At 50.9% G+C, this 27,807-nt stretch overlaps 8 protein-coding genes across 8 annotated transcripts; 4 read left to right on the top strand and 4 right to left on the bottom strand.

Moving 5' to 3' along the window:
- Nucleotides 1-483: 483 nt before the first annotated feature.
- On the bottom strand, nt 484-4,362 carry N7481_012706 (uncharacterized protein; the record flags this gene model as incomplete). The annotated part of the gene is made up of 3 exons (XM_057271925.1): nt 484-1,182; nt 2,148-3,584; nt 3,643-4,362. 3 exons carry the CDS (start codon nt 4,360-4,362, stop codon nt 484-486), a joined length of 2,856 nt encoding a protein of 951 aa, XP_057116113.1.
- A 936-nt stretch (nt 4,363-5,298) lies between these two features.
- On the top strand, nt 5,299-8,467 carry chl1 (DNA helicase; the record flags this gene model as incomplete). The annotated part of the gene is made up of 6 exons (XM_057271924.1): nt 5,299-5,428; nt 5,623-5,984; nt 6,074-6,718; nt 6,787-7,473; nt 7,532-7,702; nt 7,769-8,467. 6 exons carry the CDS (start codon nt 5,299-5,301, stop codon nt 8,465-8,467), a joined length of 2,694 nt encoding a protein of 897 aa, XP_057116112.1.
- Nucleotides 8,468-8,855: 388 nt separating this feature from the next.
- N7481_012704 (60S ribosomal protein uL15) lies at nt 8,856-9,696 on the top strand (the record flags this gene model as incomplete). Its single annotated transcript, XM_057271923.1, has 3 exons — nt 8,856-8,887; nt 9,041-9,239; nt 9,478-9,696. The coding sequence occupies 3 exons, from the start codon at nt 8,856-8,858 to the stop codon at nt 9,694-9,696; spliced, it is 450 nt and encodes a 149-aa protein (XP_057116111.1).
- A 636-nt stretch (nt 9,697-10,332) lies between these two features.
- Nucleotides 10,333-11,514, bottom strand: N7481_012703 (uncharacterized protein; the record flags this gene model as incomplete). Its single annotated transcript, XM_057271922.1, has 2 exons — nt 10,333-11,051; nt 11,148-11,514. 2 exons carry the CDS (start codon nt 11,512-11,514, stop codon nt 10,333-10,335), a joined length of 1,086 nt encoding a protein of 361 aa, XP_057116110.1.
- A 787-nt stretch (nt 11,515-12,301) lies between these two features.
- Nucleotides 12,302-18,012, top strand: pld3 (phospholipase D; the record flags this gene model as incomplete). Its single annotated transcript, XM_057271921.1, has 4 exons — nt 12,302-12,425; nt 12,513-17,292; nt 17,351-17,827; nt 17,937-18,012. The coding sequence occupies 4 exons, from the start codon at nt 12,302-12,304 to the stop codon at nt 18,010-18,012; spliced, it is 5,457 nt and encodes a 1,818-aa protein (XP_057116109.1).
- A 1,122-nt stretch (nt 18,013-19,134) lies between these two features.
- Nucleotides 19,135-23,462, bottom strand: N7481_012701 (Sec7 domain protein; the record flags this gene model as incomplete). The annotated part of the gene is made up of 2 exons (XM_057271920.1): nt 19,135-21,065; nt 21,125-23,462. 2 exons carry the CDS (start codon nt 23,460-23,462, stop codon nt 19,135-19,137), a joined length of 4,269 nt encoding a protein of 1,422 aa, XP_057116108.1.
- Nucleotides 23,463-24,983: 1,521 nt separating this feature from the next.
- Nucleotides 24,984-26,123, top strand: N7481_012700 (unc-50 family protein; the record flags this gene model as incomplete). The annotated part of the gene is made up of 5 exons (XM_057271919.1): nt 24,984-25,087; nt 25,160-25,259; nt 25,342-25,345; nt 25,420-25,757; nt 25,812-26,123. The coding sequence occupies 5 exons, from the start codon at nt 24,984-24,986 to the stop codon at nt 26,121-26,123; spliced, it is 858 nt and encodes a 285-aa protein (XP_057116107.1).
- A 539-nt stretch (nt 26,124-26,662) lies between these two features.
- N7481_012699 (PDGFA associated 1 family protein) lies at nt 26,663-27,657 on the bottom strand (the record flags this gene model as incomplete). The annotated part of the gene is made up of 3 exons (XM_057271918.1): nt 26,663-27,337; nt 27,467-27,534; nt 27,609-27,657. 3 exons carry the CDS (start codon nt 27,655-27,657, stop codon nt 26,663-26,665), a joined length of 792 nt encoding a protein of 263 aa, XP_057116106.1.
- Between the last annotated feature and the right edge of the window lie 150 nt (nt 27,658-27,807).

Genomic DNA, 27,807 nt, shown 5'->3' with positions numbered 1-27,807 from the left:
AATACTAGATCCGACCGATCTAACATAAGCAGAAAAAGGGAAAACACCAATATATCTTGGATAACTCCCGCCGTATCCATGTCTCCAACGAAGTGTACCAAATAGTTAGTCTGAACATACCAAGACCACGAAGGAAAAGAGGAAAAATAGGCTTGATAGTATTACTAGTAATATTCAAATCATCACATCATGCAGATAATACATATTTTACGTAACCTTCTTCCTAAACTTCCGATCCTCGCTGGGTCCCAGTCCCATCAAATCCCGATACCCTACGGTAGTAACTTTTCCGCACTCGCGCGCAACGGGACCGTGTGCAATAAGAGGTAGTTAAGTCGCAACGCAAAAAGGGCTCCGAGCGGAGACGGAGAGAGAGCAGCCCAGTGCCCAGCCCAGCCCAGGCCGAGCCGCAAATCACGCTGGTTGAAATGAGTGGAGCCGAGAGTAGCCCGCAACTTTGTAGCTTCCATACCCGACCATCTCTCATTGGAGCGCGCCTTCAAGCCCCAAAGACTCCTGCAGCCACGTTAGCAGGGCATTTGCAAAACCAGCTGGTGATAGGGTAATTGTATTGTATTGGGGGCACCATACCCATAGCTCTAACACACTCGTATTCTCGGGCAATACCTCACTGCATCGATCCCACATATCCCTACAAATACGGCGGCGAATAGTAGCCTGTCGATACCAGATCTTCCACTCCTGCTCAAGCTGGGACCTTTCCTCCGGGGTAATCTGGATGGCCGTGGCCTCAGGTCCATTCAGTTTCGCTAGACGCGCTTGCATATTATCTCGTTCGCATCCTAGCCGCTGTATATCCAGCTGTAGTTCTGCAATTCGAGGTTTGGCCTTCAGGGCTGAGAGAGCAGCACGTGCTTTCTTTTCCTCTGCTTTTATGGACGGTAGCTGGTCTTGAAGTTCGTTGATCTCGGATTTGATCAAGGCGATACTTTCGGGGCTGATGGAATCGGATGGTTTCTGTGGTGTATGGTAGACGATTTGTTTTCCTGCTGTTCGAGCTGTAATTTCACCCGTTTGCTCCAACTTTTGTAGGATTTTGACGGCTTGTCCTGTGTTGGGATTTCCGTCAGTGCCAGCCAGCCATGCTTTGTATGATTGAACTGTGCAGTCAATCTCACCCTTTGAAATTTTGCCGTGTAAATTCGCTGAGATGTCAGTTGCCTAGATTGTGATAACTGTAAGGACACTATGTTTGCCTATCCCATTGTTTGCCCCTATCGCAATTGTTCACTTCATTCGATGTATGGGACATACCGAGTAAGGACGGCTAAATCGATCCACGCGTCAGTCAGCATGGTCACTTCTCCGGACAATCAGAACGTACTTTTGTTCGACTGTTTGTATCATCAGAGTCAGTCAAATGAGCCAAGCCTTCCATTGAATGCATATGTAGTGAGTAGACTCGACTCACGTAGATAGCTAAGAATCATTGTGGTATCTTCCAAATGTTAGCATCTGTAAAAAAAGAAAGCTGGATACAGCTCTCCAAAGGACTGACCGTCGAAACCTCCCACAGACGCGGTCGCATCAGCTTTGGCCTTACGAGGAGCCATGGCGCTGGGGCTGTCAGAAAGTCTAAGGACAAGACAAGGCTGGGGTGAGGGTGGTCCAAACTCAACGACAGATAAAGTAAGGACCAACCCATAAGAAGTCAGCCTTACCATACAACCACCAATCGAACCCGGCTCACGTAAGGCTATACATAAGGCTACACGCAACATATACAACTACAAACGTCTTAACACAAATGCAACTTAAATAGAGCTTGTTAATTCATAACGATTTAAGCCTCGCGTCTAAAAAATCAATACAGCCGATCAACCATATGTCCAAAGGCCCCCAGGCAGCCTCGAAATCCTGAGCGTAAATGCAAAATATGTGGGAAAGCAGCGGCGAAGACGACAGAGATACGCCTCCCGGACGGCGATTGACCTTTCTTTTCTCTCGAAAACCCTGGGATTAAGACATATAAAAATGATAATGATAATGCAAGATGTAAAACGCCCACAAATCCTATCCAGAACCTCTCGCCCGGGGTATCACATCACAATCTAGAGAAATCAAGTCAGCATTACAAGGTTTTATTTTCTCTTTTTAGAAGGAGAGGGTGGTTTGAGGTAACTTACGCAATCATTGTCCTTGTTAGCACTGGGGACTCCCATTTCCTCGAAGGTCTTGGGGCCTTTACTGGGGGGCTGGCCAGCTGGCTTTGGTGGCTGAGCGGCGGCAGGTCGTTGGGTCGGCGGTGCTGACTGCGGCTGAGGTGTAGAAGATGCTGATCCTCTAGATGGCAGGCGTGACTCCTGGCGTGGGGGGAATGTGCCGGAAGAAGGAGAGCCAGTCGAACGAGGAGACGCGGGTGCTCGTGGAGATAGTATAGGACCACCGTGAGCAGAGACAGGAGTTCGCACTGGTATGCGATCTGGCGGAACTCCTTCGAGTCGATTAGGGCGTCGTCGGTCACCACCCGGCGGCGGTGCCGGTGCAGAGTACCCAATGTCCAACCGGGGTGTTCCGGTAGGGCTGATCATACTGCCTTGGGGACTCATTGGTCCTGCAGGCGCACTGAGTGGAGTACCAGGACTGGGACGGCGATAATCCATCGGCGGACCCTGTCCATAAGATGCAGCCCGGGGTCCAGGGCCAGGCGGGCCACCGTAACCTGGACCTGGAGGACCATTGCGCAAGTTTGGGTTGACGCCAAATGCCGAACTGGGTCGAGGATCGGGCATTTGGTAATTGGGCTGACCCGGGGGACGAGGGCGTGACATTGGGCGATCCGGGTATGGGGCAGCAGAGGAGGGAGGATCAGACAAGGTCATGCGGGAGGGATCTGGCATCTCGATGTTTTCGGGTGTGGCTTCCAAAGATCCTCCGCGTTGGTGAGCAACATAACGTGTTGACTTGATTCGAGAAATCGCAACCTTCTCGTGGTCCTTTCGGGAGAGGGTCTTGGAGCGCGAAATGCTGTCGATTCGACCAGAGGCATCTTTGTTTCCGCTGGCGGCAGCCTTGGCATACCAGATTCGGGCCTCTTTAATATCACTCGGCGCGAAGATACCGACCTCGTAAAAGTATCCCAGGGCGAATTCGGCTGTAGGGAGACCACTCTGAGCCGCACGCTGGGCGTACGTAAAGGCCAACTCATCGTTCTTCTCGAAGACACCTTCGTGTCCACACAGGAACCATTTGCTAATGGCCATCTCTGCCTCAGGCTCACCTTGGCGTGCTGCAAGGGCATTGTAATGCAATGATAATGCGGGGTTGAAATCACAACCAAGCTGGCAAAGCTCATATGCGGCACCCATCTTCACTTGCGCCTTTGCGAATCCATTGAAGGCAGCCTTTTCGATATTGACGCGCGCGGTGTTGAGGTCGGCAGGCAAGAACGCCTCTGGGACACTGACTTGGGGAAGCTCACGAGCACAGAGCATGCCATATACGTAGGCACCCTGCGGCGCATTTTGATCACAAGATTGTGCAGCTAAACGAATGCACTCAAGTCCTCGCTGGAAATCCTGGCGCTGACCATGCTGACCAAGAAGAATCATCATTCCGAGGCGCTGAATGTCTAGTTAGTCTCTCCGTATTTATCGCGACGGGGGCACAAGGAAAACATACGTAGTATGAGGCGGAATCGGACATTGCAACACCCCGCTCGTAGTGTCTAATTGCCTTCTCCGGCTCTCCTGAACTTTCGAACTGCATTCCAATGCGGTACTCTGCGCGAGCATAGCCCTTCTCTGCGGCTCTAGAATAGCATCGGAAGGCCTCCTTGCGATCAACCCGGAAGCCGAACTTGCCAAATTCCAACCACATTCCCTTGATAAACTCGGCGTGAGGGTGGTGCTGCTCCGCCAAGAAGCTGACGATGTTCAGAGCATCAGTCTTGAGCTGTCGTTCCACCTGAGGTGTGTGGGGACGTGGTGGCTGCGTGAGGGACAAGCGGTCCTCGTTTTGTGCGGCCACTTCAACAAAGGCCAAGGTATCTTGGGCCCAAGTAAGCTGGACTTCGGGGTCGGTGGTCGACAAAATGGCTGCGCGGTGGCGCTCCAGGTTGGCTTCCCGCTGCTCATCGGTCGGAGGGACATTGGGAGGTGGATTCCGCAGCACGGGGAAGGGGGAAAAGTTGGGGTGGTCCATAGTATCGTAGGTGGCCGATTGCGCGTAGGCGCCATGGTCGTATGCCTGAGCCTGTTGAGCTTGGCCTCGGACGGAGGCGGCGGAGGAAGTTCGCTCGGGGAATTGTGAGCGATACTGGGTAGGCGTGGGCGCAGGAGGTTGTTGGGCGCGGCGGGGGTCGCGAGCATGATGTTCCAGTTGCGCAATATTATCCTGCATGTTTTCGGGAACTTCAGGCATCACCCTGCTCGGACGGATCAGTACTCTCACCCGCGGCATTCTGAGGGATTTGGGTGAACGTGGAGAAAGGAAGCATGTCTCTTACCGTTGAGGGGAGGGGGGAGATGACCTCTGGCATGTAAAAATCATCCTGACCCCCTGGATACCAAGTCGCACCGGCACCCGCTCGAGGCGGGGGACCACGACCCTGCGGCGGTCTGTTCATAGTACTGGGCACTTGGAATGGATTCTGAAATTCAAAGGGTAAAAGCGCCGGGGCCTGGGAAAGGCTCTTGATGGAAGAGCATCCGCCGGAGCAGGTGAAGAGGGAGTACAGAGTAGAATTAAAGAGTGTGCCCAGGTGTGTATGGGGGGTGGAGGGGGTGGAGGGGGAGATGATTGAAAGGAGGGGAGAGAAGCAAAAGGAAATAATAGTTCGTCCGCCAAGAGGGACACAATCCACTTTGGCTAGTTATACTCCGTACTCTAGGGGGACCCCACGTTGGAATATGTGCTAGTAGTACCCAGCAGTGGCTAAATTGAGATTATGATCACCCTGGTGATTATTGATGACACAGCTGTGTCCTCTTTTAAATTGGGACGCGCTTACAGCTGAGACGGTGTGGGAATACGGTATTTATATAGAAATCATCATAAGACCGAACGCGCTCAGGCTGACCCGAATGCCGCAGCTTTGAATTTTTCACATTATATGGAATACTCCATACCTACGTATCTACAAAGAACTTGCCTCTTGAAATTCTCACACTCAGCCCCGATCCCCCCGATCCCCTGAGGTTGCACCGCACTGGAGCATGTTTCTCCTGGAGCCTTACCGGCTCCACTCAACACCGTTTTATTTTTATCTCCCTCGATTTTCCAGAAACACTGCGCGCTGATCCCCCGTGGAAACAGCCCTGCGCATGCGCCTGCGCCATGGACATGGAAATGGAGCTGCAGGATTTCCATCATCCGTTTACTCCGTACAAGATCCAGCTGCAATTTATGCAGGCCTTGTACGGATGTCTGGAAGATGGGAAAGTCGCCGTCTTCGAGTCCCCCACTGGTAAGTGCGCGACGCTAATTCCATCCACTCCCCTCTTTTCCCCCCCTGGTTGTTTGCTTCGGGTCTGACAGCGGGTGCAGGTACCGTAAGTGGCCCCCACCAGGCGAACCGCCATCGTCATCCAAGCAATTCCGATTAGTCCCTGCTGCTGCTACGGCCGTTGAATATCAGGATCATGGACAATTCAAACTAAGCGGGCCCGGAACTCCAGGGTAAATCGTTGAGTCTGATCTGTGGCTCCTTGACATGGCTTCGAGATCACAAGCGCCAGGCCTTTCAAGAAACATTGGACCAGGCCGCATGTATGTACTCCAAGCTCCAAGCTCCATGCTCCGATCTGAGATTAAGTCCTACCCCCCCTATTGCGTCATGTCTCACATTGGGTTTAGGTGACGATGATGAGCCGGAGTGGATGATCGAATTTGCCAAGCGTGATTCCCGTCGAACCATTGCAGAGAAGCGACAGCAATTTGAATCACGGCTAGCAAAGATCAAACAGGACGAGGAGCGCTTAAAACAGGCCCAAGATGGCCAAGAGCGGCCCCGTAAGAAACAGGTATGAGCCACTTTGTTATTGTTATTGTTATTGTTATTGTTTACCCCCGAATGCAATGTAAATGGAAGCCCGGACCAACAAATCATTAGCGACTTGAAGAGCCAGCAGCAAAGTCAAAGTCAGCTCCCAACGATGATGAACAATTCGTTCTGGACGACTATGACAGTGAAACCGATGAGAGGCAAAAGACAAGCCAGTCTGCCGGAGTTGACGGTCTCTCCGCCAGCACTCTCGCTCTATTAGAGAAGTACAAGGGACAATTTACATCGAAAAAGCCCGAACAAGATGATGAAGATGACTCAGTCAAGATCTTCTACTGCTCAAGGACACATTCTCAGCTCAGTCAATTTGCAGGAGAGCTACGTCGTGTCGCTTTCCCATCCAGCATCCCCGGCGATCCCGAATCCGAGGGCAAAGATGATCTCTCGAAGTTAGAGGAACGCGTCAAACACCTATCCCTAGGGTCGCGAAAGAATCTTTGCATCAACCCTAAGGTTCAAGCGTTGGGGAATAGCACGGCAATTAATGAGCGATGCCTCGATCTCCAACAGCCAGGTGTTGCTGCCGAAAAGAAGTGCTCTTTTCTCCCTTCAAAGGACGATGAAGCACTCATGCTTGAATTTCGTGATCATGCCTTGGCAACAGTCAAGGACATTGAAGACATTGGCAAAGTTGGACAACAAGTCGGGATCTGTCCCTATTACGCATCCCGCTCAGTCATCAAGCATAGCGAGGTCAGTACCTTCCACCTTCCCACCTCATGAATTAATCATTCGAAACCAGCTCACATGTCCTGCTATAGATCGTGACACTGCCATATCCTTTACTTCTCCAGCGCTCAGCTCGCGAGGCTCTCAATTTATCCGTCAAGGGCCATGTAGTGATCATCGACGAAGCCCATAACCTAATGGACGCAATCGCCGGTATTCACTCCGTGTCAGTCTCACTATCGCAGCTAGAAACCGCCATGTCACAATTGACGACATACGCGCGCAAATTCAAAACTCGGCTCAAGGGTAAAAATCGCAGCTATCTTGCTCAGGTTATTCGGCTTGTCAGCTCTATTGCCGGCCATCTTCGCGGCATCGCTCAGCAAAAGGGAGGAGCGCCAGAAGGATCGGTGCGATTTTCTGATCTGATGGCTGGTAAGGGGGTTGATCAGATAAACCCCTACAAGCTCTCCCGGTATCTTCAGGAAAGCAAATTGGCGAGGAAGGTTGATGGGTATGTCGAGTCTGAGTCTTCCCAAGAGGCTCAAGGCCAAGGCCAAGTTAGTCGGACAAGAGATCGGACAACGGTGCCGGTTCTTTTCCATATTCAAAGTTTTCTTTTGCCTTTGATGAACCCGTCAGAAGAAGGCAGGCTATTTTACCAAAAGGATCAGGATGGCGTACTGTTGAAATACATGCTTCTTGACCCGACCAATCATTTCCGTGAAATTGTTGAGGATGCTCGGGCTGTCATTTTGGCCGGTGGCACGATGTCTCCTGTAAGTTTGAACGGCTGCTTCGCGGTAAATTGTGTGATATACTAACCCATTTCCCCAGATGACGGACTACATGAATCATTTGTTTTCATATGTATCACCCGAGCGATTGGATACATTCAGTTATGGCCATGTAATTCCATCGACAAATTTGGTTGCACAGTCATTAACGAAAGGGCTGCTGGGCTCGGAGTTCGACTTTACTTACGAGGCTCGAGGGTCGGAGAAAATGGTAAGCGACATGAAATCATAGCCGGCAACGCTTCTATCAGTTCCCCTTTTGACGATAATGATATAGATTACCGATCTCGGACGAACGATAGCCACTTTGTGTCAAGTTATTCCAGATGGCGTTGTCGCCTTCTTCCCCAGCTACGACTACCTGAGCCAAGTGGTGAATGTCTGGAAGAAACCCATTCCGAACGGAAACGGCCAAACCACCTTCGGTCTGATTGAGAAGAAGAAGAAGATCATGTACGAGTCCCGCGAAGCAGTTACTACTACCGATACGTTGCTTCAACAGTATACCGAAGCCATTGAATCTGGATCGGGAGCATTGCTCTTGTCCGTGGTTGGAGGAAAATTGTCAGAAGGAATCAACTTCTCGGATAAATTGGGAAGAGGTGTCTTTATCATTGGACTACCTTTTCCCAATATCCGCAGCGCTGTTTGGCAGGCTAAAATCAAGTACATCGAAGAGAAGACCTACAAGCAGCACTCGGGATCAGAGTTGGAGAAAAAGGCCCGGGCTAGCGCAGCAGGAAAGGATTTCTACGAAAACGCTTGTATGCGCGCTGTCAATCAATGTATCGGGCGAGCTATTCGACATGTCAATGACTATGCGGCAATCGTGATGATTGATCGGCGCTATGAAACGCCGCGCATTCAAGGTAAGCTACCTGGATGGATTCGAGGCAGTCTTGTTTCGGCAGCGACAGCTCGGCCAGCTCAGATGACTGTCCAGCGACTTTCCAAGTTCTTTGCGGAGAAAGCATAGAATTGTCTAGGAAGCGAAAATCATATCATACCATATTTAAACAAAAAGCAAATTTCGGATGTCACCACACAGTCACTTTTCGCAGCCAAAATTCTAGTATACACATGATTCAAGTCAACATCAACAATGATGTATGTATACAAAGCCCTAACGGGATGTGACGTAACGTAACGTATTTATGACCGACAGAATAATTCACCGCTCTTAGGGCGGTACGGTGCTTTCACCGCCTCACGTGACCATCCGCAGCCCCAGTAAGGGTTTGACCCTATCACGGGATTAGCGAAGGGCCTAGCGCACACTGGTTCACCATCAGAGTCCGAAGATCCACGACCCCTTCAACGCCCATCTTCAAACCGGTCTTGTCGAGCACACCCCCAACGACAAGATGCCTACCCGTTTTTCGAACACGCGGAAGCAGTGAGTCGACTCCCTCCTCGCCATTCCCCGAAAACTGTGTGCGACAATTTGCGATGAATTTCGACATCGCCGGCGCAGCGCACCTTTTTCCGCCTAGCAACGCCCAGGATAGATACAGGATACAGGATATACTGACATTCTTTTCTCTCATAGCCGCGGCCACGTGTCCGCCGGTTACGGTCGTGTCGGCAAGCACCGCAAGAGCCCTGGTGGTCGTGGTATGGCCGGTGGTCAGCACCACCACCGTACCAACATCGACAAGTTCCATCCCGGTTACTTCGGTAAGGTTGGTATGCGCTACTTCCACAAGACCAAGCAGCAGTTCTGGAAGCCCACCATCAACCTGGACAAGGTACGTTACCTCGAAAATTCAATCAAATCGATCTCCGCCCGGAATGAGAAGCAAGCGAAGCTGGATGTGTGATTGTGTCTGTGTGAGGATCGGGAAAAAGAATGGCCATGGCTATGGCTACGGAAACAGGAGAACACATCATGAGAACACATCGTGCTGCAGCAAGCCAATCGAAGGGCGACAATCGTGATATCCGAAAATATGGTTAGCTGACTGTAATTTTTTTTTTTCGATATAGCTCTGGTCCCTCGTCCCCGCCGAGAAGCGTGATGCCTACATGAACGGCTCCAAGACCGACACCGCCCCCGTCATCGACCTCCTGCCCCTCGGTTACTCCAAGGTCCTCGGCAAGGGCCGTCTCCCCCAGATCCCCGTCGTCGTCCGTGCCCGCTACTTCAGCCGTGACGCCGAGCAGAAGATCAAGGAGGCTGGTGGTGTTGTTGAGCTGGTCGCATAAGCGTTGATTCGATGTTTTCTTTGTTGGAGAAAGCGGCGTGAATCGGGGCAACGGTCTTGTGGAGGATCAAAGTCTCTCCTATCCTATTAGTGAGGAGCAGGACGATCGGAACTCGGAAAAAAGAGCGCCACGAGTCGGGATGGTGGGCTCTGGCGTTTCGAAAAAGAAAAAGGGTTTTTGTGTATGCAATAAGAAGCATAGCATGGCCTCCGAATGCCCTTACGATTTCACAATTGTGTTAAACAAATACCATAAGGAGGAATTTTTCAAATGTCTTGTGCCGTTGATTTAAGCTTCGACAAGTCCACTTTTAGGCTCACACTGAGATGAGATTTTGACCTTGACTATCCATGGGTTGAATCAATCGCAGATAATCTGATGCGGAATAGCTGGATGATTAGCTGCGATGCTACTCCCCTGCAGTCCTTGTTCCGATTCACATCCAACTATGTGTCTACGTAGGCAGTTCTTGTAGTTTGGGAAGACAACTTCTAGGGCTTGGATCTATTGGAAGCTGCCAGTGGTACTAGTACCTACTAGTAGCCCGGGAGGTAGCTATGCAATTGATTCGCAGATACTATATTCTAACGAGATATATGTATATATGTACTAGTAGTCTACATCATCCGCCACTGTCTAAATCTTCGATTCTCGCACAGAACCCCTCCGCTCTTTACCCTCATCGCTAGATGCAAGCGTCTCACTAATGAAACGAATAGCCTCATCAACCATGTTGGCAGTCACCTCATGACCAGCAGACTGATCAATAATATCCTCGAAAGTCACACCACCGTCTCCAAACCACCCATTGGCCGCAATGGCCTTTTTAAACCATTCTAAGAAAACCTCTCCGCGGTGATAGGGCACAAGCTTATCGATACCGCCTGACATATTCAGAATGCGCTTACCCGCGAGGCACCGTGTCAACAGCGGTCGAAGTAACTGCTGTTCCTTGTCCGTCGGCTCAGGCAACGGCCCTTCACGCGGAAGGCCACAAGAACCAGGGTCCATGGGCCCAAGCATCAAGCTGGCAGGATCGTATTCCTTGACGATATCGACGAAGGAAGTTGGGAATGCTTCTGACCCTAGGATCTCTGATCCAGGCGGGGTTGACTTTGTCCACGATGGCAACTTGGACAGTCGGGCGCGGTCAATCATCAGATTTAGATAGTCGGGACATCCGATTATGATGACGCCCGAGGTCATTCGGGGATCATGAAGCAAACAGCTCCACGCGGCGTGGCCGCCTAGAGATACACCCAGAACTAGATTCTCTGAGATGTAATGTTCATTTTTAGGAAAGACATATGATTCAAGATAGTCCATCAGTAAAGATGTATCTCGAGCGGTTCCCTCTACAAACCCCTTAAGTGTTAGTTAATCTATTTCTTCAAGTTCTTCGTCTTATACACTTGATCAAGTGTAGTATGTAGTATATCTCCAAGACTCACGGAAAACGGAAAACATATCCTGCGCATGGCGGGGATTCCCTTGTCTCCAAGCCTCATTGGCCAACGGATCAACAAGTCTAGTACCATGATTTCTCTGATCGAACGAAACAGCAATCAATCCCTTGGTTGACGATTGGGGCTTGCTATTCCAGTCACCAATGGCGGACGCTGCGATGCCGGACATGCGCTCTTGCGTTGCTAGTCGAGGATGAAGTAACCAGAGACAGGCGACATTCTTGGTCTCGGGTCGAAGCTCTTCAAGTCCGAATACGGTTACTGAGATACCAGCGATTGCGTAGACCTTTCGTGAGACTGGTGCAGGTGCAGGACGACCTGAGTCGTCGAGAGTCTTCATGGGATCAGTCATTGTGGTTTTGTTGCGGTGGCGTGAGTATGATTAATCAATTAAGCAATTAAGCAATTAATCAATTAATCAATTACTGTAGGTTAGATTCGACAGTCCTCGTGCGGTTGACAGGGATTGAGAAAGGATGTCTATGAAGAAGTCAAGAAATGGTCTGGCGGGGAACAAAGTGCATTAGCGAGGCAATTCGGGTATATCGCGCAAGAGCCGAGGGTTCCTGGGGTTATTACTGTCAGTGTACTCCGAACAGTGGTTAACCACTGTCTTGCTGACTCCACCTTTCTTATCGCCGCAGCAAGACTAATTCCGACCATTGAAGAAGATTTAGTCTTCTTCGATCTCTCCTATCCTCTCTTGTTACATGATAAATTCTTATCATTGCCAATATCACTCCGTACCTTACTCCGTGCTTCTAATCCATTATACTCAATTGAATACTTGGTTGCCACGTGACCATGACCCTGCCCCAGGCTGAAACGAATGCCCCAAATGGCAAAACGAAAACCTTCAAGCTTAAGTGTGAGGGTTTGGTCCCAAAGTAAACACTAAACACTCCCGCCAGCTATAATTTGATCAGACCAAATCATTCATCACCAAGATCGGACTTCTCGTACTGAACTGTAGTTGGAATCTTTTTTATAGCATCGCTACTCGTACTTGCACTCCCCCCTTTTTCCACCGTTGACCGCCCACTTGACTGTCTTGGCGGGCCTTTCTCCAGTCGGAGACGTTCTGATGGGGCGGAACTCCACCGCAGATGCAAACTAATTTGACTACCAACGCTCCTTTAATGTCAACAGTCGCGTGTGTTGCCCCCCCTCCCCCATTGAATACACTGCATCTGTGGACTTCGACCTTAGAATGCCCGCGACAAAATCTGATCACCCCCGCTAGGATTTCCATTGACCCGGAATGTATGTGAATCCCACCTTGGAACGTGCCCGTCAGGAGCTGCGACTAATGATCGTCTCGCAATAGAACCATGACCGACACCCTGTTAGCCTCTGCCCCTCGGCAGGAGGCTGATCGCGACCCCGAGACAGATAAATCCAAGAAACCCGAACCCATTTCCGTTTCGAAAAGCGGGAAGAAGCTGGCCTCCCCGTTCCCTTCTCCCACCGCAGCCAATCGACCTGCATCGCTCAAGACGACTCAACCGTCTGGGGCCGCGGGGGAATCCAAGAGCTCGGAGACTCGGCAGATCTCAACGGGGACCGACGGAAATCTAGAGAGCAAGGAGAACCTACGCCCGTCTTCGACGCAGCAAGACTCTCCTCGGGAAAGACCATCCCTGAGCTCTCGATTGCCCAATAGATCCACCACCGATGAAAAGCCACCGTCCTTGAAACGTCACAAGCAGCAAACTTCGATATCCGGCCAATCCCCTCCCTCTCGCGCTCCGAGCGTCGTCCAGTTCCAAACCGCAGAAAACGATGCCTCAGAACTGCCCCCGTCGCAGCCTCAATCCCGTCCAGCCTCTCTATACGGCGATGATTCGGAACAGACCAGGGGAAGACAATCGTTTATCAATAAGATCAAATCGTTGGCTGCATCCCCTCCGTTTGCATCACACTCGCGATCAGCTAGCGGACCTAATATGGGGGAATTCCGGATTACTCCAACTGATTTGCAGACCCCGGGCTCTGAGCGTGGCGATTTTCGTTTCCCGGAACCTCTACCGGAGGAAGGGAGTGATATAGACGCTGATGCCGAGGAGAGCGGTGGGGAGCAGCGTGAAGCCCCAAAGAAAAAGAGAAATTTCCGCCGACGACAGACCCAGGAGGAAGAAAGTGGAAATCGCACCGCTCCTACGACACCCAAAACAACCCGCCGGCCTTCTTTCCACTTCTCGTCGTCCTTTGCACCATTCGAAAACTATCGGACCAATCTTTTCCCCCGCAGAGCAAGCACCACGGACTTCACGCCACAGCAACGAGAAGGTGTATCCGAAGATGAAGGCCGTGACAGGCTCAGTAATAGACGGAAAAGACCTGGTTGGGCAGGCACTCGTGGTATGACATATGGGGGCCGACAAAATGATGCGCAAGGAAGCCAGGACGAGCGCCCAAGTCACTTACGGCGACTCACCGGATTTGCCGGGCCATCTGAGAATGCAGAGAGCCTCACGGCCACTTGGAAGCGCCATCGGAATGAGCGAGGAACTAGTGCTAGTGCTCAGCGATGGAGACAAATCAAGGCCGGCTTCAAACTAATTGGTCAACGCCGCAAGGTTGATAATACCGTGGACAATAAGAAGTCTGCAGAGTTGCTTGCCGAGCTGGCCTCGGCCGTACCGGCGGCTCTGATTCTGGCGAGTGCCTTCCAAAGGGATGAACATGGAAGCAAACGAATTCCCATTCTCTTAGAACAGTTGAAGGTCCGTGTTACAGATAGCCGCATCGATTCCCACTCTGGCGATCGCCATCTCGTGTTTCGGATTGAGCTCGAATATGGAAGTGGTATGACGCGGATGAAGTGGATCATCTTTCGAACGTTGAGAGACTTTGCAAATTTGCATCTCAAGTACAAGCTCCATCTTGGTACCCAGAAGTACATCCAGCTACGGACTAGCGAGAACAGCCCCAACATTCCTCGTTTCCCTCGAAGTGCTTTCCCTTATATGCGAGGTGTTCGGGGCTTGGAAAGCGAATTCGAGGATGAAGAAGAAGATGGAGGCTATGAGACCGGCAACGAAACGGCCCAGAGTGGTACCGAACGAGCTGGAAGGAAGAAGAAACAGACTCAGCAGCATCAGCGTCGACCTTCTGCCGGTATTGCCCGGAGAAAGTCCAGCATCACGAATCAAAACGGCGAGTCGGAAGCAGGCGAAGGAGCTGCCGGGAAAAGGGAAACATACCCCGAGAGACAGCGCAAGAAACTTGAGATGTATCTGCAGAAGATGATCCGTTTCTTAATCTTCCGGGCTGACAGCAATCGTCTGTGCAAATTTCTTGAATTATCTGCGCTCGGCGTCCGACTTGCTGCCGAAGGGAGCTACCACGGAAAGGAGGGCTTCCTTATTATTCAGTCATCCAAGGGCCTTGATTTCCGGAAGGCTCTGACTCCATCTCTCATGAAAAAGAGACATTGGCCCAAGTGGTTCCTGGTTCGCCACAGCTACATTGTTTGTGTGGATTCACCAGAGGAGATGAATATCTACGATGTTTTCCTCATTGATCCATACTTCAAAGTTCAGACGCCAAAGATCAGCCTTCGTAACCAGAAAGCAAAGGAGTTGGCGAAATCGGCCAAGCAATCTGCGAGACATCCTCAACATCACACACTCCGACTGGAGAATTCTGAACGCAAACTCAAACTGCTGGCAAGAAACGAGCGTCAACTGCAACAATTTGAAGATTCGATCCGTTTCATGGCTGCAAACTCCCCGTGGATGAAACCCAATCGGTTTGATAGTTTTGCACCAGTACGACAGAAATGTTTCGCGCAGTGGCTCGTCGATGCTCGTGACCACATGTGGGTGGTTTCAAGAGCCATCAACCAAGCAAAGGATGTTATTTATATCCATGACTGGTGGCTGAGCCCGGAACTCTACTTGAGAAGGCCTGCTGCTATCAGCCAAAAGTGGCGCTTGGATCGTCTGCTCCAACAAAAGGCTCGCGAGGGCGTGAAGATTTTCATCATCATGTACCGAAACATCAACTCGGCCATTCCCATTGATTCAGAGTATTCTAAATTCTCCCTTCTTGAACTCCATCCCAACATCTTCGTGCAAAGATCCCCGAACCAGTTCCGTCAGAATACCTTCTTTTGGGCTCATCACGAGAAGCTTTGTCTTATCGATCACACCCTGGCTTTCGTTGGAGGCATTGATCTGTGTTTCGGACGTTGGGATACACCCCAGCATCAATTGACGGATGATAAGCCAACTGGTTTTGAGACAACGGATATGCCTAAAGACTCAGACCACTGTCAACTCTGGCCTGGAAAGGATTACTCGAACCCCCGAATCCAGGACTTTTATGACCTGGATAAGCCGTATGAAGAGATGTATGACCGGAATGTTGTTCCTCGAATGCCGTGGCACGATATTTCGATGCATGTGGTCGGCCAGCCTGCCCGAGATCTCACCCGTCACTTCGTTCAGCGCTGGAACTATATCCTTCGTCAGCGAAAGCCTACACGCCCAACTCCCTTCCTTCTGCCGCCTCCGGACTTTAATGCAGGCGACATGGAGGCATTGGGTCTGGAGGGAACTTGCGAGGTCCAGATCTTGCGTTCTAGTAGCATGTGGTCAACCGGAACTCCGGATGTTACAGAGCACAGTATCATGAATGCCTACGTCAAGTTGATCGAGGAGTCCGATCATTTCGTCTATATCGAGAACCAGTTCTTCATCAGTACCTGTGAGATCGAGGGAAGAAAGATCGAGAACCTCATTGGTGATGCTTTAGTGGAGCGAATTGTCAGAGCAGCCAAGAATGAGGAGGCATGGCGTGCTGTTATTGTCATCCCATTGATGCCAGGCTTCCAGAATACTGTGGACAGCGAAGGCGGAACAAGTGTGCGTCTAATCATGCAGTGCCAGTACCGCAGTATCTGCCGTGGTGAGACTTCCATCTTCGGACGTCTTCGTGCCTTGGGTATCGATCCGGAGGACTACATCCAATTTTTCAGTCTGCGAGCCTGGGGCAAAATTGGGCCGCAACAACAATTAGTCACGGAGCAGCTGTACATCCACGCCAAGTGTATGGTTGTGGATGATCGAGCTGCCATCATCGGATCGGCCAACATCAACGAGCGATCCATGCTGGGTTCGCGTGATTCAGAAGTTGCCTCAATTGTACGAGATACCGACATGATCCAATCTACCATGAACGGCAAGCCGTACCTTGTTGGCCGATTCCCGCACACGCTTCGCATGCGTCTAATGCGCGAGCATCTCGGAATTGACGTTGACGAGCTTTTGGAGCATGATTTTGCCACCGAAGAAGAGCTGCGGAAGATCCAGGTCGTTGAAGAAGAAGGTTCCCAACCAGGCAAGGGCAAAGAGGGACCGGACTCGGTGTCCTCCATGATCGAGCGACAGGATGAGCGGGATATGATCGATCGTCGCCACCGCATTCAAGATGAGTTCTTGTCTCGCTCGGAAGGCATGCACAGCTTCAACCATGATGTAGACTGGGAACAGGGCAGCAACCCCAACCTCAAAAGCAACAGGAAGCTTACTGCCGACCCGCGTGTCACTTCAAATCCGGAGCACACTAAAGATGTGGATGGCGAGGGAATTGACAATTTGAAAGCCGTTGAACAGGCTGGACTGGGCGTCGGTCGTGACTCGCAAATGATGCCAGATGGTAGAGAAGCTTTGCTTTCACCCATCGCCTCCGAAGGCAAGGGAACCATTGCTGAGCCAAAGCAGACTCCTTCTCAACAGAAGCCAGGTCGGGCTACATCAACTCGCAAGGACGGAAAGCTTGGATCTTCCGCCGACTCTGAGACCAACACCAACTCTGATAACCCCTCGAATGGCAATGGCAATGGCCACGGCACATCCGGGTCCTCTAGCCGTGAGTCAGAGTGCGGTGGTAGTTCCGGTTTAATCGTGTCTAAGGAAAACTACGATAATTCTAGATACGGACAACCATATGTCCCCGATCTAAAGCGCATCTTCGTCGACAAGGATTGCATGAGAGATCCTTTGAATGATGCATTCTATCTCGACACATGGCAGGCCGTTGCAGAAAAGAACACCAAGGTTTTCCGCTCCGTGTTCCGCTGCATGCCTGACAGTGAAGTCAAGAACTGGAAAGAATACAAAGAGTACGCCGCATACGGAGAACGCTTCGCAGAGATCCAAAGCAACAGACCCAATGCACAGCAAAAGCCCCCCCGGACCAGCTTCCCCAGGTGCTGCTTCAGTCTCAGTGGGCTCGCCCACATCACCTATCAGTTCCAAGGCAGAGAATTCTCAGACTATCAACGAGAAGCTCGAGGCCACCCACAGTGAACCCGAGCGTCCGAAGTCCGAACTTCTGAACCAAGAAACCCTATCGCCGATTGACGAGAAGGCTGCTCTCAAGGTAGCATCCGACCCGCAGCTTGTATCTAGCGGCCAGAATGGGGAGGATGGTGCTGCGGCCGAGGAAGCGGAAAAGCCTCGCTCTGCCTCTGTTCACGTCGATTACTCCGAGGCCGTTAATCTCAACGCTTCTCAATCCCGCAGACGTCGTCGCAGGGCTAACACCAGTGGTTCCAAGCGGGAGTTCCATGCTTCGGATGAGGTTATGGACTCTGCACGAGCGGAGGATCTTCTAAATAAGGTCCAGGGTCACCTTATTCTTTGGCCGTATGACTGGTATGTTTACACTTCTTTCTTCCTCGCCCTCTCTCTCTTTCTGCTTTTAAGTGGAAAAGAGAATCGTTCAAATTGACCAATGCTAATATTTCTCTCTTTCTTTTAACAGGCTCGAAAAAGAAGAACAAGGTGGAAACTGGCTATACGCTCTGGATCAAATTTCCCCTCTGGAAATTTATAACTAATCTGGTTCTTATCACTTGCACCGAAGGGCCCTGGCGTCGCATTTTTTGACAACTTGACTTTGTCAAGCGCAAATTTTTCAATGTCTCCCGCCGCCTCCTCCATTTTAGAAGGGATTTCGCATTCTTTCGTCTAATATTCTGAAACGCGTTGATTGCGAATTCGAGCATTTTCAATCTGGTCTCACTACCTTTTTTTCTTTTCATGGGCGGATAATTCTGAGCTTTGTTCTTTTTCTAAATCTGTTATCTGCTACCTGCTGCCCAGTACCCACTAGATGAAGCCCTGGAGGCGTTTCTAGTTCTTTTAGTTTCAAGTTTTCTTTTTTTTTTTCAAGCGCTAGACCTAAAAATGTTCATTCGACAAGTATTAGTATTTCTTTTCATATATGATGGCTGTAAAAAGAATCTGTTTTCTTTCCTCTTTTCTTAGATAAACAAAAAACAACAACAAAAAGAACTACTGGGACATGTTCTAACATTATTCCTTTTTTTATGGCTATGGTGTACAAGGTAAGTACAAGGTACATACGAAAAGACACTTGAAACCAAGACCAATCAGACATGCATTTCAAAAACAAATCATGGTATCCATAACATCAGTCATCGTAATCCCAAGCATTAAAGAAAATAAACCAATCCAACCCAACCCAACCCAACCTAACTCGGGCTCCAAGTAAGATACCAGAAAAGTTATCAAGAAAAGAAAAGAAGAAGAGAAAAAACGTAGCCACACACACACACACACACACACACACACAACAGGATATAGAAGTATACATGCAAATGATACATGCATGAAACAAAACAGAAAGAAAAGAGGAAATCGTGAGCGTCGCTTTTGGATGGTAAGTAAGGTAACCCGGAATTTCCCCAATCTGGATGGAAGGGGTATATACAACGATTTGTGACCCTTGAGGGGGTCGTGAAGAAGAGAAAAGAAAAGAAAAGGAAAGGAAAGGAAGAAAAGAAGAGAGAAGAAGAAGAGAAAGAAAAAAAAAGAAGAAATGACGGAGGGAATGAAAAGGTCATAACGCAGAAATGGACGTGAAACGGAGAGTGACCAGAAAGAACTAGAAGAGGTCACAGCTCAAGTCGAAAGCCTCGAAACTCAAGGTTCAAGGCTCAAGCAGAGACAGGCGTTTTCTGTTCCTCCTTCTCCTCCTCCTTCTCCCCATCCACAGCCACATCTTCCCCATCAGGCCTATTATAATTATTTGACTCCGCAAAAATCTTCACCTTGGAATTAATCGCATTCCTCAACGAATCAATATAAGTCCGGAACTTAACAATCTCCCGTAAAAGATACGACGACTTGCGTTCCCAATTCGCCATAGCTTTCGAGGAATTCGGATGCCTCGGCGAGAAAGCCAGATTCATCGCCGGACGCAACTCATTATGACGCTGCAGATCATCTTCGACATTCTTCACATAGGACTGGAGTGCCTTTAATTGGACTTCTTCCGTCAAATTCGAGGCGACCATGCTTTGCTGTGGTGGACTCCAGTCACTGATGTTCACCCTGTCGGCGGGTAATTTCGGTCGAATGGTGCCCTGGTGGTCGATGGAGCTGCGGATTGAGCTTTGGATACTGGCTCGCGGGGCCGGGCCCGCGGTGCCGGATGAAGGTGGCGGTGATCGATTCTGATTGTGATTGTCGGAATTGATTAGAGCGCTGTTTATTATTGCGTCACTCCATCCGTATTCGATGTTACTGATTCCTCCCACCAGAGGCTGCTTGGATAAACGTGCGCTCCAGTAATTAGCCGTTGAGACGAATTCGCGCACAATCTCTGGAGTGCCGGCTTGGAAAAGATGGACCGCTCCTGTTGGTAGACTCAAGGCCCAGACATGCGGGCGAGACTTGGAATAACCCGGTGAAGGGAGAGCGCTAGCAATGGTCTGCCGAAGCATGAATTTCCATATCTCCTCTGCGTTTTCGGTCCAGTTGCCGCCTCCAACGACGACGCCTCCACGTTGCTTTGCCTTCATCCGCATTGACTTTGATGCATTGCTGAATGAGAAAAGGCGCATCCAGCCCTGCTGGATGACTGCGAAACACTCGTTCCAATTGCGGTCCTTGGCGCGTTTGTCAACTGCATCCAAATGATGCTTGTGCTTCACGCTACCTTCCTTGGCCCAGGGGGCACCGGCCAAGGCCAAAGTTTCATCTTCGAGAAGCGGCGTCGTCCTCTCTGGCTCGTCAAAGCTATAGATAGAGGTGGCAGAGTCTTCTCGAATAATTGCTTGGCTGAGAGCGTTGGCAAAACCAATTGACTGCTGATATTCGCCACGAGGGAAGTCCGAGCCAAACGAGTCCACAGAAGCAGAGGTAAACTTGCCAAGTGAATACTTGCTCCATGTGCTTGATGCAGTTGGGCTCCAGACCGAGGACTGGTCGTCCAAACTTGTCCGGCTGGATCCCATCATAGACGGGGGATATAATCTGGCGCCCCGTGAGCGCGGTTTTGATGACCAGCGTGCGGCACCATGGCGAGAATCGGCGGAGCGGCCACGAGGGAAAATGTCCGAGCCACTTTTACTAATAGTGCTGGGACTTCTGCGAAGCAAGCTGGAAGTTGGGCCGAGGAAGTTGTTAGATGACATGCGCGAAATCTCTTTCTCCGGCTGCGGCTGTGCGCCGTGAAGAGGAAGTCTCTCCTTCTGGATGGAGGTATAAAATTCCTTAAGCACTGCTTCCACCTGCTGTTCCCATGCCCTGACAGTTCCAGTAAAAGGAGTGCTGACCAATGGTCCAGCATCGGTATCAGTTGTCTTTTCCCCGTCTAAAGAACTGCGGCCAATATCAGAGGGGAAAGTAGGAGAGCGGGCGGAGGTAGGAGTGGGGGTTGAGTCAGGGTTTGAAGAGGCGGTCTTAGAGCGGTTGACAGGGCGCAATGTCTCGAAGCCTTCCGGGGCTGCATCCATAGCAACACGATGGATTGTCGGCATGGTGTTTCTGACGAATTGCGACTTGGTCATTTTCGATTCAATGTCGGCTAAATGCAAGTCGGTGTTCAGTAGAAGGATGGAGTAACAAATAGTATGGACGACATCTATAAATCTGTTAGAAAGAAAACCACTACCCTAAGTGATTTCGAAAGCATAAGCTTACCAGTAGCCTTGAAGCCATGGCTCGGGTTGCAATCACACCATCTGGTTGAGAAGGCATCCAAGACCCGGTCGACCTGCTGAGTCTCTCCCTTCAAAACCAAGCGCTGACAAAGACCTCGGAGAGCAGCAAGAATATTCATATTGGACCAGTTGAAAAGTCGCATATAAGCCTCACGAATTGTGGCGCGATCAGGGTCACCAAGCCAAGCAGCAGCTGGGTCATTTCCTACGACCTCATCTTGGCTATCATATAGCTTCTGCGCTTGTTCTCGGTCAGTCGCGGAGTGTCCATCCTCAACAGCCTCGCCGGGGCCATCCATCTTGTCTTCCTCGTCTGCAATAGCTTTGGGTTCCTCCGACTCGATCACAGGGGTGTTGGATGCAGTTTGATAGTGAGAAACTTCGGAAGCGGCAGGTGATTCAGGAACATTGTTGTCAGCGGGGAGGAGTGTCAACTTTTTGGGTCCCGCCAAATTATCCTGGGAGACATCAGACTTAGTGGAAACCTTGAGGTTGCGTGGGAAAGCCTCTGCAACAGGTGACAGCATGGCCGGTGACGCTGGATTTGTACTCTTCTCCTGTAAGGGGGAATCGGCAGTTGCATATGACTCCGCATCACTAGATTTTGGAGTATTATCAGTGGTACCACGACCGCCTGCTAGCGGTGAGCGATCCTGGCCGCGGGAAGAAGTCGGCGGCTGGAGACTTGGCTTCGCCTTGGAGGGACCTCCAGGAGCCGAGACACTTTCTCTTGGCTTTTGCGTTTCCAACGACAATGCTTCCCGGGCCAGTTTACTGCCTTCACGGGCCTCCGGATTGACTGGGGTACCATCTGCTATATAAGGATTCATCACCTGTCGCAAGCTGCTCACCGGGCTTGGCTCGGGCTTCATGTAATCCAGAGCGTTCGATGCGAGTTCTTGAGGTAGGGTAATCGGTGGCGGGACATTATCAACCACAGACTTCTTGCGACGTCGGAAAAACGAAGATTTCTGCTTGACCAAGTGTGGAGGTCCATCGCGCGTAGACGGAGGTGCTCCAGCCGAACTCTTCGGGGGTGGTTGCTGTCTGCGGGTTCTGAGGGTGGCAGTCGCGCCAGGAGAATCCTTCTGCTCAACCTCTTGCACAGATACGTCGTTCGTGTTGGAGGTTGGAGATTCTGCTGGGACTGGCGACGAATTCTTTCCTGCGCCAAAGACACGTCGGAAGAAGCCCGGGCGTGCTGGTTCTTTGGGAGTATTTGCAGAGTTGTTGCTGTTGCTATTGGTTGCAGTAATCACAGTGGTTGTCGCCATCGCTGTGGGTTCCGGTTGAGGGAAAGCCGGTTTATTGTATGAAATAGTTGGACTCGGCGCAGGCGGATCTAATGTTGCGGGCATGGCCGGAGGCATATCGAGATCCGTGTCACCAGATGGCTGGAATTCGCTATCCCAGCCTTTCAAAGTGCTGGTTCCGATATTTTCAGGGCGAGCTTTCCGGACCTGGGGTGCTTGCGCTGACTTTACACTGTTTCGTCGCGATGCGGCAGGCGTTCGTGATGCAGGGGCAGTTGGGGTCCTATAATCATGAAGCTTGCGGGGTCCTGCTGGAACACTTGGTGTCGGTGCCGCCTCGTCGTCGTATAAGTAGTCCTGGCTTGCATCGACGTCCGTATGTGGCATGAATTTCTGTGGGCCGCAGTCAAAACTTTCCGAGCGTCGATGTCGATCCATGCCTCCTGAATCAGCGCGCCCTCTAGGCATTGTGTATGTATAGTCCGCCGTCGAAGTGCTTCCCTTGCTACCTTTGCGTATATCATTGGATCTCGGCATGGTCCCGGTACCTGATCGAGTGCTCATGGCATCCCCGCGGGTACTCCCCATCCTCCTCGGGGCCGTTTGATGATTAGAACTGCTGTTACTCCGGCGGCCTTTGGCGGTCATAGTAGCGTAGCGGCTGCTTCCATCGTCATAACCGAAGTCGGCTTCGGAAGACATTGAGGAGGAGAAGGTGTGGCCGCGGTATCGGCCACTAGTTGAGTCTGTCTCAAAGGCCGAATTGAACAATCTATAGTCGTCTAGCACTGATGAAGCCGGGGCGAATTGATCAAGCGATAGCAGCATGTTATCAACAATGGATGTGCGAGCCGCATGGTTTGGAGACAGGGATAGGTCATGGGGGTCCCGTTCGTCGCCGGACTCGCTCGCTCTCGGCGCATTGTCGAGGGCGGCCGCAGTATCCGGGAAGGCGTCGCGAATTGACGGTCGGGTATATCCTCGCTTGGGTCTGAACGTCGAGGTCTGGGAGGGAGGGGTACGGGGAGGGGAACCGGCGGCGTATGTGTCGCGCTGCTGAGACATTGTTACACTAGGAGCGCGGGTTAGTCGAGTCTGAAGTAGAACGATGGTCGAGGGTCAAATCCAGATGAAAATCCCCTGGATTGTGATGAGGAGACTCAAGGGGGGGTGAGCACGATGGGCTCTAGAATGGCACGTACCGGCAATGCCCAAGGCTCAAGGCTCGAAGATCGGAGATGTCGTTGCCCGAAAATGGAGTGGGCTGGACCAGTTGCGGAGCGGAGGGCACGGGGAGGGGATGATTCTCAGAGGGTCATCGCATGTCCCGGACAACGCAAGGGGTATCGGGGGGGGGGAGACGGAGGCTGTCCACTTGAGTTGAGGTGAATTGATTGACAATGGGACTGGGTGAAAGAGAAAACAAGAGGAACAAGAGGAACAAGAGGAACAAGAACCAGAGCCGGGGGCGGGACGAACTCCTGAAGTTCCAAGGTTGAACTAGTCAAAGAAGGTGGAACTGGAGAACCTTAGAAGGATGGAACCTTTGGGTATTGGTTCAACTTATCTAGGTTTATCTCAAGCCACAATTGCAAGAGGGTATTCGGGGTAATGAGAGTAGTGAGGGTAATAAGGGTACTGGTACTAGGTCGAAACAGAAACAGGGGAAATTGATGCAGTTTGGCCGTGAGGTCCATCTGCATCGATTCAGGGGGTCGATGCGTTGGCACCCTGTTTTTTTTTGGCAAAAATACGCCTATCACCCAGAGTTGGAGTTGGAGAAATCCTGCTATGATTGCAGAGTAGGTACGAGTCTACGGAGAAGGGAGTATCTATCTGGAATACGGAGTACGAGGGTAAGTATACTGGTTTCCGACTCCTCTTCTTCTGCGCAACTTGGTCGATTTCGATGGTGGAGCCCAGTGGAGACCAACCGTCTCGCGCTCAGTCCGAGTCCATGCTCTTGCAGATTGCAGACTGAATGCTATGCGGATGCATTTATGTGATGCATCCAGAGGCAACTTTGACTTTTCCATGATGGTGAGGCTTGCCAGTGAGTTGATGGGTCGAATATATTCCTAGAAGGTTTGTACATGTACACTACACTACACCAGGCGTGGTTACGAGTATGAATGTCTGTTGAAAATATATACTTCTAGTAGTACTTGCTCTTGTGGACCTTGGCACAAGACAGCCCAACACTTCATTACTAGTACCTACTACTGTAAGTACAACTACTACAAATGTTCCCTTGCAGAGTGGTCCAGTTAACATTATCACAGTACTATTCTTGGCCTAGTCACGAGACCAATCCCAGTCAATGAGGACTACCCTCTGTAGAATACTCGTGAACCATATGGAACATGTGTTGACTACTAGTATTCTATAGATTTATGAAATAGGAAATATGAAACAATTCACCTAAACACTGAGAAACAGCTTTTAGCTGATCTGCCTCAGGCATACATCCGACACAAGTCATGTGACGATGACATAGCCCCGAGACCTGCGTACTCGGGTTCAACCGATCAACGTGTCGTGTCAATGTCCGTTCCTGACCGTTCCTGACCAGAACGGGCCTCGACAATGAACCCGCACATTTCTGTTCCTCGCCAACATGCTGGTCCGGCCAATTTCGGTTCCACCCCTCGCCGCGGGTCCAGCGTGCGCATGCCGCGCTTCTTCAAGAGGTACGCTCCTCGGGATGGCAGAGGGGGAATGGGAACCCAAGACAATGGCGACTGACTATATTATCCCACTAGACTCTTTAAATTTCCCCAGATGGACTTTGAGATGGCTATCTGGGAAATGACTTCCCTACTGATCGCCCCTAAGAAGGTCTTCAAGTCCATATATTACCATGTAAGTTATTCATTCCGCCGGGGAATCGGAACTCGGCCACTCCAATTGATCAATCCATGCTAACCACCTTGTCTCCATATAGAAACGTAAGTCACGTCGTGTGCCAAGTGCCTCTTCACCTCTTCAATAGGTCTTTCCTAACTCGAACCTTTTCTCACAGAAACCAAAAACACATGGCATCGCCCTGACCCGTCATTCACCTACCTCCTCTCTTTCTTCTTACTCCTCACAGCCCTCGCCTGGGGTCTCGCCTATACCCCCTCCTTCGGCGCGATTATCCGGCTCTCGCTACTCTTCGTCTTCTTGCATTTTATTGGATCATCGCTGTTCGTCTCTGCTATCGGCTACTTTGTCATTGGCCGCCTCTTTGGTCCCAATGGCGCCGCTGCCTCCATGACTGGCTTCCGCGGCTCGAGAGGTCGTCGGCGCGGTGCTGCTCAGGGTTTATTCATGCAACCCGGGGAAAAGGATCAGCTGGAATTTGGATACTGCTTTGATGTATGGTCCCTTAGCCATAGCCCTTTTCCTTCTCTCTAACTCACTCACTCCCAGGTCTCCAATCGCGCCTTTTTCCCTCTCTACTTGCACCTCTACGTGATCCAGTTCCTACTCCTCCCACTCCTCACACGCAGCCCGAGCAATTTCCTCGCTACGTTCCTCGGAAACACGCTCTACCTCTCCGCCTTGATCTACTACACCTACATCACTTTCCTGGGCTACAATGCCCTCCCATTTTTGCATAACACGGAGTTGCTTCTCATTCCCATCCTGATATTCGGCCTTCTCTGGCTCATTAGCCTGATTGCCGGATGGGGAGTTGTCATGGATGGATGGGGCGTCGAGGGCTTGTTCTGGGGTGTATGAGAAGAGCTACAGCTACAGCTACGGCTATGGCTACGGCTACATACATTCTTCGCCCAAGAAAGAAAAGAATCCATTGGCTTGACTTGACCCTCTGGGCTATTCTTCCCACTCTAAACTAATTCCTTGGGGGCTTTGATTTTTATGTCCCATGTACGAACGAAACCTTCATTTTCCTTTCTCTCCTTTTCTTTTCCTTTTCCTTTTCCTTTTCCTTCTCATTGATCTCTTCCTGGCTATGCATCGAAAAAGAGTAATTCTTGTTCTCTTCTGTGATTAGGGTGGGCGTCGGTGTACATGATTTTGTCTTTCATCTATAGGACCAGGACCAGGACCAGGCATCATTTCCTTTCCCCATTCCCATTCCCATTCCCTCTGTGCGTGTATTTGTGTTATAGATCACAATATCAAAATATCCTTTTCAGTCATCACGTAATATCGGTATAAAAAAAAGCACATTGAAAAATTTCATCCAACATCAACATCAACACCCTCCCCAAACCCCTCCAGCCGACAAGACAAGGCAAGACAAGTTGCAATATCTATTTCTTCTTGTTACCCCCCTTCTTACTACCAGGCGCAACCTTCCCCATAGCCGCAGCCCGCAATTTATCCTCACGCGCCTGAATAGCATCAGCCCGCTCCTTAGCAGCCTCATCCTTCTCCTCCTTCTCAGCCTCCTTCCTCGCCTTCTCCGCCTCCCGCTGCTCCCGAATAATCTTCAACCTTGCCAGATCAGCCCGGGCCTCATCAGTCTTCCCCTCCGCATGAAGCTTCATATAACGCTCACGAGCCTGCTGCGCCTGAAGCGCTTCACGCTCACGGCGAGAAAGCTGTGAGAGGTCCTTAACCACCTTTTTGGGCTTCTTCTCTTCGTCCGAGTCTGTGGGCTTGATGAGTTGGGAGCGCGACTTGGCTGTGTGGTTTGGGTTGGCGGGGAGGGCGGATGATGACTCGGGCTCATCGTCGTCGTCTTCGGATTCGGAGTCTGTGGGGAGATCGCCGACTTGCGCGGGTCCCTTCTTGCGCTTTGCTAGTGCGGCGGCTTTCTTTGCTTTTGCGGCGGCGCGGCGGGCTTCGCGGGTTACTTCTTCAGATGCGCTGGTGGGTTGGGCGCCTGCGGCGCCGGCGGGAGCGGCGTCATCGCTCTCTTCTTCGGAGCTTTCTTCCTCTGATGAGGACTCCTCGCTAGATGAGGGGATTTCGTCGCCGGGGTCCTGTTGTACAAGAAGAACTCCATGTCAGTTTTTTTTTTCTTGTTCATTGTGCTTGTGCCTGAGAGATGGCGGGGGGGAGGGGAGGAGGGGAATTGGTTTTCTTCCAATTCCACTGGGATTTCAACGTACGCGCCAGAGACCGACTGGGTTACCCTCCTTGTCGATGGGCTGTAGGTCACGACTGAACTTCTTGCCTCCTAAATTTCACGCAACTTGGTGAGTTCTGAGTCCGGGGAATCGGGGGGTAGTTGTGCACGCGATGGGATCGTACCTCCTCGCGAGGGCTTTGAGAACTTTCCTCCACGACCGCGGGGCGCCATGATGAAGAACTTGATGTGTTTTCCGAAAGGAAGTGGGGTTCGTAGAATTCGCCGAGTGATCTGTAGCTCGGATGGATGGATGGAGCTTATTTTTTAACCCTTCAAAAGATTCAGTCAGTACTTTGTTGAGTCATTTCGAGTCACCGCGGA

This window comes from Penicillium waksmanii (assembly GCF_028829765.1).
Source record: "Penicillium waksmanii strain IBT 27052 chromosome Unknown utg000010l:1.0-3698451.0:1.0-3701458.0, whole genome shotgun sequence".
Taxonomy (NCBI): domain Eukaryota; kingdom Fungi; phylum Ascomycota; class Eurotiomycetes; order Eurotiales; family Aspergillaceae; genus Penicillium; species Penicillium waksmanii.
The sequence above is the reverse complement of the archived record's forward strand: the minus strand, read 5'-3'. Positions and strand labels throughout refer to the sequence as shown.